We start from the raw sequence: 13,097 nt of genomic DNA on the forward strand, positions 1-13,097 counted from the left end.
TAACCCTTGTCCGAGCGCCCGGAGCTGGTCCGGGCACTTGGACCAGTTTGGTGTTAAAGAGGCACTCATTACTGTGGATCATTGCTGAGGCCATGTCAGTAGAGGCTCGGGAGCCCGGGAGTGGATAAATTCTTATCACTTTACCGTTACGTAACCATTGCGTGGAGATAGAATTTGCCTTGCTGGGGCGCCGGGACTGTGCCACGTCAGCAAAAGGTTACTTCGACCAGTGAGCCTATAAAAGGACCCTTGGCGCTCTTCATTTATACAGCACTTTTTTGTATTTGAGTTATTTCACTCTAATATTCTTCAAAGTCTGTGCTTTCAAAGTTTTGTACGAGGCTTCTCCACCTCCGACTTGTGTCAAAGAAGAAGTCGATTAGTTGAGCTTCATTTGCCTTGGATTAACAACCTCCCCGGTTGCAAATCAAGTAAATTGTTTGTGTCTCGTACTTATTTTATACATTTTAGTTTCTTTTATTAAAGTGTTGTTTTAATCAAAGTTGTAAGTTTTGAGAAGGGGATACTTTTTTTTAGGACAATTCCTCCCCCCCCCCGTTGTCCTATTTTTTACTTTTACTTTAAAAGCCCCATTTTTGTAGTTCTTCAAAATCTGTTATAGACATAGCCTAAGCTTTCCCTTAGATAGCATGATCCTATAGTTTTTAGGCAGCCAACATCTTACAAGCACATTAGGACTACCTTGCTTGTGAATTCAAGAACATAGAATGATATGAGAAGCATAGTATATTATATAGACTTCATATGATTATTTTAGTGCATCAATATAAGTCTAAGTATTAAATATCAAAATATATTGGTCAAGTTAGGTAATCCTTCTGTAAGTACTCCATGTTAGTTTTGATATGATCAACTAAGTCAAGTTAGGCCTTGTGTTATTTGATGTCTTGCGTCTAAGTATGCATGGACTTAGGAACATAAGAAGTTGAGTGGAAGACGCAGTAGATGAGAAGGATGGAATGAGAATCGAGTCGACGGGCTCGGTGCATCTGAGGGACGAGAAGCTGTAGAAAAGTACACCAGTGGAGCGAGAAGGACGCGCACGACGCTTCCAATGGACAAGAAGTCAGAGCGGAATCCTGCTTGAGAAGATGGCCACAATTGGGTTCGGGTGAGCTCAACTCTAGAAGGTTGGAGCATCACCCAAGTTATCGGAGCGCCAGGACAAAAAGTCAACTCTGAAGTTGACCCTTGTCCGAGCGCCCGGAGCTGGTCCGGGCACTTGGACCAGTTTGGTGTTAAAGAGGCACTCATTACTGTGGATCATTGCTGAGGCCATGTCAGTAGAGGTTCGGGAGCCCGGGAGTGGATAAATTCTTATCACTTTACCGTTACGTAACCATTGCGTGGAGATAGAATTTGCCTTGCTGGGGGTGTCGGGACTGTGCCACGTCAGCAAAAGGTTACTTCGACCAGTGAGCCTATAAAAGGACCCTTGGCGCTCTTCATTTATACAACACTTTTTTTTATTTGAGTTATTTCACTCTAATATTCTTCAAAGTATGTGCTTTCAAAGTTTTGTACGAGGCTTCTCCACCTCCGACTTGTGTCAAAGAAGAAGTCGATTAGTTGAGCTTCATTTGCCTTGGATTAACAACCTCCCCGGTTGCAAATCAAGTAAATAGTTTGTGTCTCGTACTTATTTTATACATTTTAGTTTCTTTTATTAAAGTGTTGTTTTAATCAAAGTTGTAAGTTTTGAGAAGAGGATACTTTTTTTAAGGACAATTCTCCCCCCCCCCCGGTTGTTGGTCGCACGGAACCTATACCTTCTAAGTGAATAACTAACTGGATAAATCTACTTAACTTGACTAACCAAATGAACATTATTATCTTCTAGTAGTTAGTTAGTAACTAAAAGTTACACATTTAGGGATAAATTTTTAGATTATTATTTTTAAAATAATATTAGGTTAAGGAGGAGGATCTATTTTAAAAATTGATTAAAATTACTTTGAAATTTTTTAGATGTTCTCAAAAAATTTTAAAAATATTTGTAGACTTTTGAAACCTGTTTCCTTGAAAAATTATTGCTTTAAAAATTACTTATTTTGTAATATTTAAAAAGTATTTTGAAAATTATTTTCCAAACATTTATGAATATGACTTGGATTTTTTTAAATGGGTTAAAAAATTACTTTGAAAAATACTTTGAGAATTGCCTTGAAAAACTTATTTGAAAATAGCTAGAAAAGCATTTTGTAATAATTTCTTTGAAACCCCTATTTTAAATACCTGCAAAATGTTTCTGAAAATACTTGAAATATTTTTTTTAAAATGTGTTTACAAAATTCCTTCAAAACTTGCTTCGAAATTACTTTGAAAAATCTATTTTTAAAATACTTATAAAATGTTGTGAAAAATGATTGAAGATTTATTTTGAAAAGTGCTTTATATTTGAAAAGTGCTTGCAAATTTTTTTGAAAAGTTTATACTTGCAAAATAATTATTGTCTTTAAAATTTTTTAAAACTTTTTAAAATTTTTGGCCAAGTGTTTTTGCAAAGCTTATAAATAATTTTGAAATTGACTTTTGTAAATAATAAGGTTTAGCAAATATATTTTGGAATCTTTTTAACCCCTCTCTAAAATAGACCTGAATACCTTTAGTGGTTTATTTACATGTTTTACACCTTTAGTGGTTTATTTACATGTTTTACACTTTGATGGAACTTATTTACATATCTATTCTTCCTGAATGCCAAAGGGGAGTAAGGTTTTAAGTAAGAAAAAAATAAGAATTTCTATGAAAATCTTAAACCCTAAAATGATTAAGAAAATAAACAAAAAGTTAAACCAATAGTATTTTCTTAAATCATAATCATTTTTTTTTCTTGCAATTATTTTCTAATTTTAACTCAGGTTGTCATTACATCAAAAGAAGGGATATTGTTGGTGCAATTGCCACCAATGGTCAAACTTATGTTTTGATAAATGACAAATGGTTAAAGTTAAGTTTTATATGATTTAATGTTCTTAGCAAGTATGCTGGACTTGACGGGTCTAGTGGGCATGCCATTAGGCTGAAATCCAGCTAGGTCTGTTAGACCTGATAGCTGGTGGAAAGTCCAGACAAATCTAGAGGACCTAATATCTGACGAGAAGTTCGGCTGGGTCTGTAGGACCTAATAGCTGGCCAAAGTCCAATTGGATCTGCAAACCTGACAACTAGCAGAAAGACCTTGTGGGTCAAAAGAGAGTCAAGCGATTCTATATGGTAAGTGAGGTAAGTTATTGGATGAGAGTGATCCAGTGAGGACGAGTCCCAATTAAGGACTTTAGGCGCTAGTCCAGCTTAGATCTATTTGGAAGTCTGAGCTGAGACCATGACTAGATCTTAGTCTTGGGAAGACATAATCTAATTAATAATTATATTATGTTAAATGTGCTAACTCTATTTTGCAGGTTATATTTTTTTTTTATGCACTAATAGTCTCAGCAGGAGTTAGAAGCAAATGAAGTCTCAAATATTATTCACCTGAGGCACCTCGGTTGGATTGGAGGTGCCTTAGAGAAGTTGGCCGAAGGCCCTGCGCTGGGGGCACAAAGGCGCTTCAGGTGGAAGGAGGCACCTCCCCGCCTAGATAAGGACTATGACCAATAAGGATAGAGTCTCGGCGAACCAAGGCACCTCCAGTGGGAAGGAGGCGCCCCTGTGTGAATAAGAGTCATTGTCTTCGGTGAGGATCATATTGACCGGAGGTACCTCCAAGGGAAGGAGGCGCCTCAGATCATTTATAAAAGAAACTGCTGAGCAGTGCTTTGGACAGAACTTCTACGCTTACTCTATGTTGCTCTCAAACGTCTACAACGCTATAATCCTGCTACGACACTGTTCCGCCCAATACTTGAGCTCACTTCAGCTTCCTCATTCTTTGTATTGGGTTATGAATTGCATTTAATTTATTTTAATTGTCATATAGGGGAAGTGTAGGGTTGTTACACTTTTCTTCATCTTTGTATTCGGATTACTTTTCTGGTAGTTTTGGAAGGGAATTTAGTGGATTGCTCATCGATACGGTCCAAGGGATCGTGGGTCTTGAAGTAAGAGTCGTCGAAGACTCCGAACTAAGTAATTGACCGAGTGTTCTGTTTCACTTTCATACTTAGTTTTTCCATTGCACTACTTTTAAAATTGTCAAAAATACTCTATTTTTAAAAACGCACGTGATTCACCCTCCGTCTTCCTCTCACATGCCTACGATCCTACAAATTTATTATGACATATGTGTTTTGGGTACTTTCATTTTTCAAGGTTAAATTATTTAACAAAAAAGAAGGTTATTTTTGAGTTACCTTATTTTGAGAAACTTAACCGTATTTGTGAGACTTGTTTAATTGGGAACAAGCATAGAGAACCTTTTCTTGTAGAAAAGTAATGGAGCCATGAAGCAGTTAAAGCTTGTTCATTCATATTTGTGCATAGTGGAAATTACATCATTAATTGTATCTTTGACGTATCTTAGAATTTGCTTTGCTGCAACCTGATGTGATTCTTTTGGTTTCTCCATAAACCTACTAAGTACTCCAACTCCAAAGGAAATATCTAGCCTTGTTGCAATCAAATATCTTAGACTCATAATCAAGCTTTTATAAACTGTAACATCCATGCTCTTACCAATTTCATCTTTGGACAACTTTATCTTTTTAATCACGGGAGTAAAAATTAGCTTATAGCACTCCATTCTAAATCTTTTCAAAATATCAGAAGCATATTTCTTTTGTCATACAAAAATCCTATCATCCATCTGAATAGCTACATGTCCCAAGAAATAGCTCATTAGGTCTATATCTACCATTTCAAATTTACTAACCAAAGCCTCCCTGAATTCTATGATTAACTTTAAGTTATTCCGGGAAGAATCATATCATCAACATAAAGACATACTATGAGTGTATCACTAAAATTAGTATATGTAACATACAAAGCATGCTCATAAGGAGATCTCGGAAAATCATTTTCAACAAAGTAAGAATCAATACAACTATATTATACTTTTGGTGTTTGTTTTAAACCATATAGAGTTTTTTTTTAATCTGCAACCCTTATTCTCCTCCCCTTTCATCACATATCAAGCAAGTTGTTCAACATATATTTCTTCTTCCAAGAAGTCATTAAAAAAAGTAGACTTCACATTCATTTGATATAATTTTCAATTATTTTAAACAGTAAGTGAAGTAAACATGCAAACTATATCAAGTCTATTTATAAGAGCAAAAACTTCAAAATAATTAATACCTAGTTTTTACTTGTAACCCTTTGCAACCCGCCTCACTTTAAAATGGTCAATTTCACCAATTGACTTATACTTTATCTTGTAAACCCACTTTATTCCAATTGATTTTTTTCTTGGAGGTAATTCATTCAACTCCCAAGTACCATTTGTTTTAATGGCATGAATTTCCTCATCCGTTGGCTTCGGCTAATGAGTTTTTGTAGTAGCCTCATCAAAAGATATAGGATCACAATATGCAAAAATAGTAAATTGAATAATTTTTTCTCGATAAGTCATTATCATTACTCAATACATAATCTACAAGTGAACTATTTTGACACTTACGTTGTGATCTCTTAGTTGATGATTCAAGTTATGAAGAAGACTTAACACTATTAGAATGGAGTGCTCCAAGCTAATTTTTATTCCCGTGATTGAAAAGATGAAGTTGTCTAGAGATGAAATTAGTAAGAGTATGGATGTTACAACTTATAAAAGTTTGATTGGGAATCTAGGATAATTGGTTGTTACGAGGTCAGATATTTCTTTTGGAGTTGGAGTACTTAGTAGGTTTATGGAGAAATCAAAGGAATCACATTGGGCACAACAAAACAAATTCTAATATATGTCGAAGGTACAATTAATGATAGATTTTTTTATTTTACTAAAAAAACTATAGAACTTGTTGGATATACAGATATAGATATATATAATGATTGGCTGAAGATGTTGAGACTCGAAAGAATACATAATGATATACTTTCCATCTAAGTTCAACTATATTTTCTTGGTGTTCTAAATAAACAGTAGGTAATAGCACCTTCAACAACAGAAGCAAACTATAATGAGACAACAAATTGTACTACATAAGTAATTTGACTAAGAAAAATTTTAATGTTTCTACAACACAAACGAGATGACCCTACAATAGTTTTCTTTGATATCAAGTCAATAATTGTATTATCCAAGAATTCAATCTTTCATGGTTGCATCAAGCACATAGATATCAAGTATCATAAAATCAGACAATGGATTGGAGAAAAATAAATCAACATCAGTATTACCCAATGAATGTCAAGTTGCATGTATCTTTACTAAACCAATGAAGACAAAGACTTTTCTCATGTTGAAAACGGCGATTGGAATAGCTAACGTTTTGTGACTTGATTTAAGATAGACTATGTTGTATTAATTAAATTAAGTAAAAAATCACGATAAAATAGATCTTTATTTCTTGGATAGACTTTGAATAAATGTGTAGTTATGATTAGATCTAGAAGTGCTATTTTATGATCGGATTTCATTCCTACTTCTATATAAAAACATGTATAACATCAGGTTTAATTAAGTTTTTGGTACATTATCAATAAAGAGTACGGTTGTTTTTCACTATTTAAATTTATTTTGTCCCTTCTTTAATTTAGTAATTACTATGAATTGTTGTATCTAATTTTCTTTTTTCTTTTTCTTTTAATGTTCTTTAAAGATAGATGATGCTTAGAAAAAATTTAAATAGTTGTTGCAGATTCTCCAAACACACTGCATTTGAATTTTTTTTTTTTTTTTTTTTTTTTTAAATGGGCCACTTAATTAGAATCTAGTACTGGCCGAAGCTATCAAAGGTTTAGCCCTGGAGCCTATTTCACTATTGAAAATATATATATATATATATATATATATATATATATATATATATATATATATATATATATATAATCTCAGTTAGTTTATTTCTGGGGTGATCAGTCCGGTCCCACGGAAGTTTCTCACCGGCCACCAGATAAATTGGGAAGCACACGCAGCGGCCAGCCCAGAAGCCCATCATCTTTTGATTACACCTTACATTTGGAGGAAAAATTCCTATAAATCCGTCGTAGCTGAGGCTCGAATCATGAGTACCTGAGAGATAATTTGGATATTCCACCATAACCCCAAGAACGCCTATTTCACTATTGAGGTTGTTATGAATATAAAAATCACACCATCAATCACCTCGAGTTTCATAGGCAAAAGAGAGATTCTCTAGGTTTCTTGTCGTTATTCGTTTCAGAAAAACAGGGGGGAAAAAACCTATCTAAATTATCAAAACTTTAGTGAATTTATTATAACGATTACAAGTTTTTCTTATCCTTTATATCGAATTATATGAACATGTATATGACGAGATTTTGGGGAAAGTGGTACAACAATTTTTGATATTTTCCAGAGTCATAGTAAAACTATAATGAACTGTGTCCATTATTATAAGAACCACTGATTAATATCAATGTGAACCTCCGAAAATAATAAAAAGAAAATTAAGGTATCAGAAGAAGGATTTAAGGTAGAGGTTCATTTTGCAATGGTTGGTGCAACGAACTTATGATGTCTAGGAGCCTCCAACCAACAACAAATTCACCTGCCTACCTAATTCCCAATTGAAATGCCATCCTACCGCTGCACTGAAACATTTGTTTTGATTTAGCAATCAGATGTGGAACATTTGTACAAAAGTTCTGTCACACGGAAACATTGCATATGTTGAAATAGACAATTGCACACTATAATACATTAGATATCAACTATCCAAAGCCCATTTGATGGCCAATTGATTACATGATCAAGTGCATCAATGTATATATAGTGGAAGTGAAGGTTAATATTCAATTTACTGGGCACAAAAGATATAAGATCATTGCAAAATAACAGAGAAAAGTGACAACTACGCGCTAAATTATGTCCAATCCTTTACGCACTGGCGAGAATGGTTTCTGCAACTTGTTGACTCGTCTTGCATGCATGGATAGAAGTGCAAAGATCAGTTTTCTCGAGGAGCTTCTCGGCATTGGCCAGGATCAGCGGTCCATATTGGAAGACCAGTTTCTTGCACTGCATCAAAATTAAACGATCGTCTTAAAAAAAATCACTCTGTGCATATATAATCCTGAATCTATAATTTAAATTTGACAAGGAAAAGTTCAGATGCTTCGGTCCGCCATGGCCCCATGGAATAACCATACCTTTTGAACAAAATTTTCCATCTTATTGCATCCTTTCAGAAGTATCTCGATCACCTCAAGCTGAAGAATTCCCACAGGTAAATGTGTAAAGTATTTCACCAGAAGCAAGAACAAAAGTTCGTCTTAGAATGCAGTGGATTAATTACTACCTCGGTGTCAGGATCTTGCAATTTGGAAAGAACCTCCCCGAGGATATCTTGGCAAAGTGTGCAGGCATTGTCATGCTTTGGCAAACTCACTTGGGCATTGCTATCACAGAGGTTCACCTTATCACAGAACTCCTCTGGGCTCGTCTTCGAAACTTCTAAGAAAAACAGTGGTGCATAGTAATCTACCAGTGTGATACACTGCCCAAAAAATGATGTCAAAGAGCAAGGAATAAGAATTTCATCACAATCGCAATTTGCAATTAAAGGTTACTTCCAATACAAAAGGTAACACACCTGTTGTTCCAAAGAATGCAGTTTGGAACATGCTTTGTGAAGTATATCGGTAACTTGAGTCTGTGTCACATTTTCACCAAGATAATATAAAGCTTGAGATGCAAATTCTTTGCATAGAGTGCATAACTTTTCATTCCTCACAATATGACTTTCACTTTGAATCTCATTATCAACCTGCACAACTGAAGAACACAAAATGAGTTCAGTAAGTGCATGCAGATTCTTCATATTTAGATAATTTTATACTAAAACAAACATTGTCAAAAAGAGATTAATGAATTAAAGTAGTGCTTTCTTACCATCTAACATGTTTAATAAAATTTGATATCAATTTTTATTTTATATATATTTTGTTGGGAATACAATCAAAGCCCCCATTAATCTAATTGGATCTTATTGGATTACTGGGTTAGTCTAATTGGATTTTAAAGTTATTAGATTAATGGCTAATCTAATATTTATTTGGATTTTTCAAATAAACCTAAACCCCCCACATTATTAGATAATATCTTAGTATTATCTCCTAAAGGTGTGAATGTACTGATCATGCTGAGATCGATCAGACTCTCCAAATACACAAAAGGGTTTTATGCATCAAGAGGTAAGATTATTTCCAAACCAACGATGTAAACCTGAATTCGCATGAATCTCTGGTGGATTTCTTTTCCGCTGCGTTTAATTTTAATACGTTATTTGCTACATAAGCCAACACATTTGTGATTTAAAAACTAAAGGACAATAAAGTGAGCTAGAAAATATTTCCAACAACATATGTTTCCACTTCTAATACGCGGATACCATATCAGACATGGCCCATGGAACAACAGGGTATCAAATCAATTAGAGTTCAGAAATATCCTTCCATAATGTATCAAATATGTAGAGAACATAATGTTCATTTCGAAAGACAAAAAAGCTCACCGAACACATCCAAGCTAGCTAAACTCTTGGCATTTGCACAGGCAAAGCTGATAACCAGCATAAGGACTAAAAAATTTAATCTTGAATCCATGGTTACCTGTAGAGAAGCAAAATCATCAAATTTTGCATACTTCTATTGACATATGTTGAGATCATTTTTATTAGTTTGCTAACACTAGTTAGCATATCTTATACCCCCAACAATGTAATGTTGGCAGACGTCCCCATCCAGGATATGTAGCAACAAAATCGTTCTAGTCAGATGGTAAAGGCTTTTCATCATCGAGAATAACCATACAATGGCTTGTTCACGATGGCGATTAGGGATCTTCTATGGCATCAAACATGTTTTTTTTTTTTTTCAATATCAACAGCAACACTAGATCATTTAAATCACTTTCAATTATGTTAAACAGTACGTTTAATATTCCCTGAACTAGAATCTGATTTCAACTAACAAAATCAAAAACTTTCCATGGAAAAAATAATGGAATTTTGCACATGCAACTGTGTAGAAGAGCTATCAACAGCCCTGCTTGGCTCTCAACTGTAACCAGCCTAATTAAACCACCGCTTCTCAAGTTTCCCAATTTCTTGAATCTCTCTATATGACTAGTATTTCCTTGGAAGAAATCTCAAGTGAATCTCCAAAAAGAATATCAGGACACCTTGCGAACTGAAATATAGACATCATCTAACGACCTCACAAAGTTTGAATTACAAAAAAGTTCGCAAATCCATTATACCTAGCTTGCTCAAGAATCGAGTTGCAGACCAACCCTCGCAAAAATTTAATTCCCGAAATCCAAGGTCGATTCCTCCACTAAACCGTCAATTACCAACCTTTACCTTTCTAATCAACGCTGGCCACGTCCCGATAGATAAACCACCATATTTATTTTTTAAAGGAAAAGAAGTGGAAGAAGGCAAAAACGGCTTTCTCTTCAGGAAAAAAAAAATTAGAAAACATACTTGAAAGGCACAATATGGCCGGAGAAGAGGTACGCGTCTGCGCTCCTCTCCTGCAAATCCTCGATGAGGACGATTAGAGCTGACTACTTGCTGATGAGATCGAGTAGATGAGGATGATTAGGAGGAGGATGAGACGACGATGGGGACGTGGATCGATATTTCTCCACAAGTAGTTTGTCGACGGTGTCGTCTTGGAGATAGGATTAAGCATATGAGATGACGTGGATGAACTCGACGTCGCGGAACAAACGCCACGCTCTTATCTTTATGCCTGACGTCATTCATTGAGGATAGCAAATGGTCCCTCGGTGGGTCCTATTCCTGAACCAAGTAATTTGATTGCGCACCCGATAAATTAGAAAGTGCACGTAACGATGAATTTAAAAGTTTAATATTTTTTTATTGTATTTTTATTTAGAGAAAATATTTCTATAAATATATCATAGTTGAAAATTGAACTGTAAATATTTGAATGATAACTTAGATATCTTATCGTGGCATCATAATCCCATAGACGAAAAAAAAAAAAATTCTTTGTCATATGGTGGAAAGAAAAAGAGAGTTAAAAAATAAATAAATCCGGTATCTTAGCGGCCCTTTAGTGTCGGCCCCATGAATATAGATGGTGGTCTAAGTCCATACGAGATTAGAAAGCTGAATAGTTGATCTAATAGCGCCCCATATTTTTTTATCGATTCTATTGATCTGATAAGTTCCCTGTGGACCCTATTTCCAGCGCGATCCGAATTCACTCGGAGCTCAATGCCCCTCTCGCTCAATCAACCCAGTTGATTGGATAGGTTCTTTGTGAACACCACAACCGGAGCATGTTAAACCCTTGGCGGCCAACTAGACGGGGGTGAATAGCCATGCAACGAAAAACAAACATTCCTTGAACTTTATAGGTTAATAAGAATCAACACTTGCATAAAATAAATAAGAAACTAGAAATAAGAGGCACAACGGATTTACTTGGTAACAACCGAGGAGGTTATTAATCTAAAGAAGATAAAAGTGCACTAAATTATTCTTTAGGCAGAGAAGTCTCTTTACAGCAATTAAAACACTCAATTACAGAACCAGACTGAAAAGAAATCAATCACAAGTGTTGTTCTAACCTTTTGAGACCAGGGTTGTATTTATAGCCCTGATCGGGGCGCCTGGAAGGATTCAGACGCCTTGGGGATAAACTTTTATCCCCATCGTAACAGAACGCACCTCGTCGCAACGAAACGTGTCATGTCGTGTTCCGGATAAAAACCTACTCCGGGCACCTAGACCAGAGTTAACTGCATGTTAACTTGTTTGGTTCGAGTTCTAGCTCCGGCTCCGCTCACTTGGGTCAAGGTCTTCCGCTCTGGCTCCGGCTCCGCTTGGGTGATCTCGACTATCCGAAATATGGCTCACCCAAACCTAACTTCCCACCTTCGAGTAAACTTCCGCTCTGATATCACGTCCCTCGGAAATACCACACGTCTTCTTCTTGTTCACCTACGTACTCTTCCGCAGCACCTTGTCCCTCAGACACACCGAGCCCATCGGCTCTTTCGTGTCGTCCTTCTCGCTAGCTACATCTTTCGCTCGACTTCTTGCACTCCTAAGTTCCTGCACACTTAGACACAGGGATTAAATGCCAACAGGACCTAACCTGACTTGGTTGATCACATCAAAACTATCTTAAGGTACTTACAATCTCTCCCTTTTTGATGTGAGCAAATCCAAGTTAAGTTAGGGTAATCCACAAACAAATAACAATTATAATTTTTGCAAGTAATGTGCAAAAAATTTACAAATACAAAGCTTAAAAATTTGTACTGCCCTCCCCCTAGATTTATCTTCACTACTCCCCCTTCTGATCAAATTAAAAATGGGGTACTTTTAAAATGACTTTGGAAAAGTTAAATAAAAAGTCTAAAGGAAAATTAAAAAAAAATTAAAAAAACTCTTTAAAAAAGTTAACAAGGGTTGAACAAAAAATTTCTTTAATTTTAGACAAAATTTAAAAGATTTGCATTTTGATAATTAATTCATAGAAAGTTTTCTAACGAAAAAGAAAAAAAAATTGGTTAGATAAAGTTTCACAAAAACATAACTTTGCTAAAATAACTTAAAATGAGCAGAAATTTTGACAAACAATTTAAAGCATTTTTATAACTATTAAGTGCTTAACAGTTAGTCAATTAAATACTTATTTCAATAATTGGCTTTCAGACTGTGGCGAGGTACTAAGCCTTCTTGGATATTGAAACAACAATCACTTTCTAGATAAAGTCTAAAAACAATCAATCTAATTTTCTATAGGCATCTTTCGCTCGACTTCCTGCACTCCTAAGTTCCTACACATTTAGACACAGGGGTTAAATACCAACAGGATCTAACCTGACTTGGTTGATCACATTAAAGCTACCTTGGGGGGTACTTACAGACGAACCAGGTACACTCGGGATTCAACTTCCCTCTTTCCCGATCGGCCTTGCCGATTGAACAAGCTCTTTGCGAGTCTTAATCCCGGTTCGAACCAAACTT

At 35.4% G+C, this 13,097-nt stretch overlaps 1 protein-coding gene across 2 annotated transcripts; it reads right to left on the minus strand.

The window, feature by feature from the left end:
- Nucleotides 1-7,756: 7,756 nt before the first annotated feature.
- LOC122012594 (proactivator polypeptide-like 1) lies at nucleotides 7,757-10,746 on the minus strand. Of its 2 annotated transcripts, none has more exons than XM_042569191.1 (6): nucleotides 10,572-10,746; nucleotides 9,600-9,696; nucleotides 8,679-8,860; nucleotides 8,385-8,582; nucleotides 8,236-8,295; nucleotides 7,757-8,104 (listed from the first exon to the last, which is right to left on the minus strand). In XM_042569191.1, exons 2-6 carry the CDS (start codon nucleotides 9,688-9,690, stop codon nucleotides 7,964-7,966), a joined length of 672 nt encoding a protein of 223 aa, XP_042425125.1. In that variant the 5' UTR covers nucleotides 9,691-9,696; nucleotides 10,572-10,746; the 3' UTR covers nucleotides 7,757-7,963. The 2 variants fall into 2 exon arrangements, with proteins under 2 accessions (XP_042425125.1, XP_042425126.1); XM_042569192.1 differs by lacking the exon at nucleotides 10,572-10,746 and adding an exon at nucleotides 10,346-10,484.
- Between the last annotated feature and the right edge of the window lie 2,351 nt (nucleotides 10,747-13,097).

Source organism: Zingiber officinale, chromosome 8A (genome assembly GCF_018446385.1).
Source record: "Zingiber officinale cultivar Zhangliang chromosome 8A, Zo_v1.1, whole genome shotgun sequence".
Taxonomy (NCBI): Eukaryota; Viridiplantae; Streptophyta; class Magnoliopsida; order Zingiberales; family Zingiberaceae; genus Zingiber; species Zingiber officinale.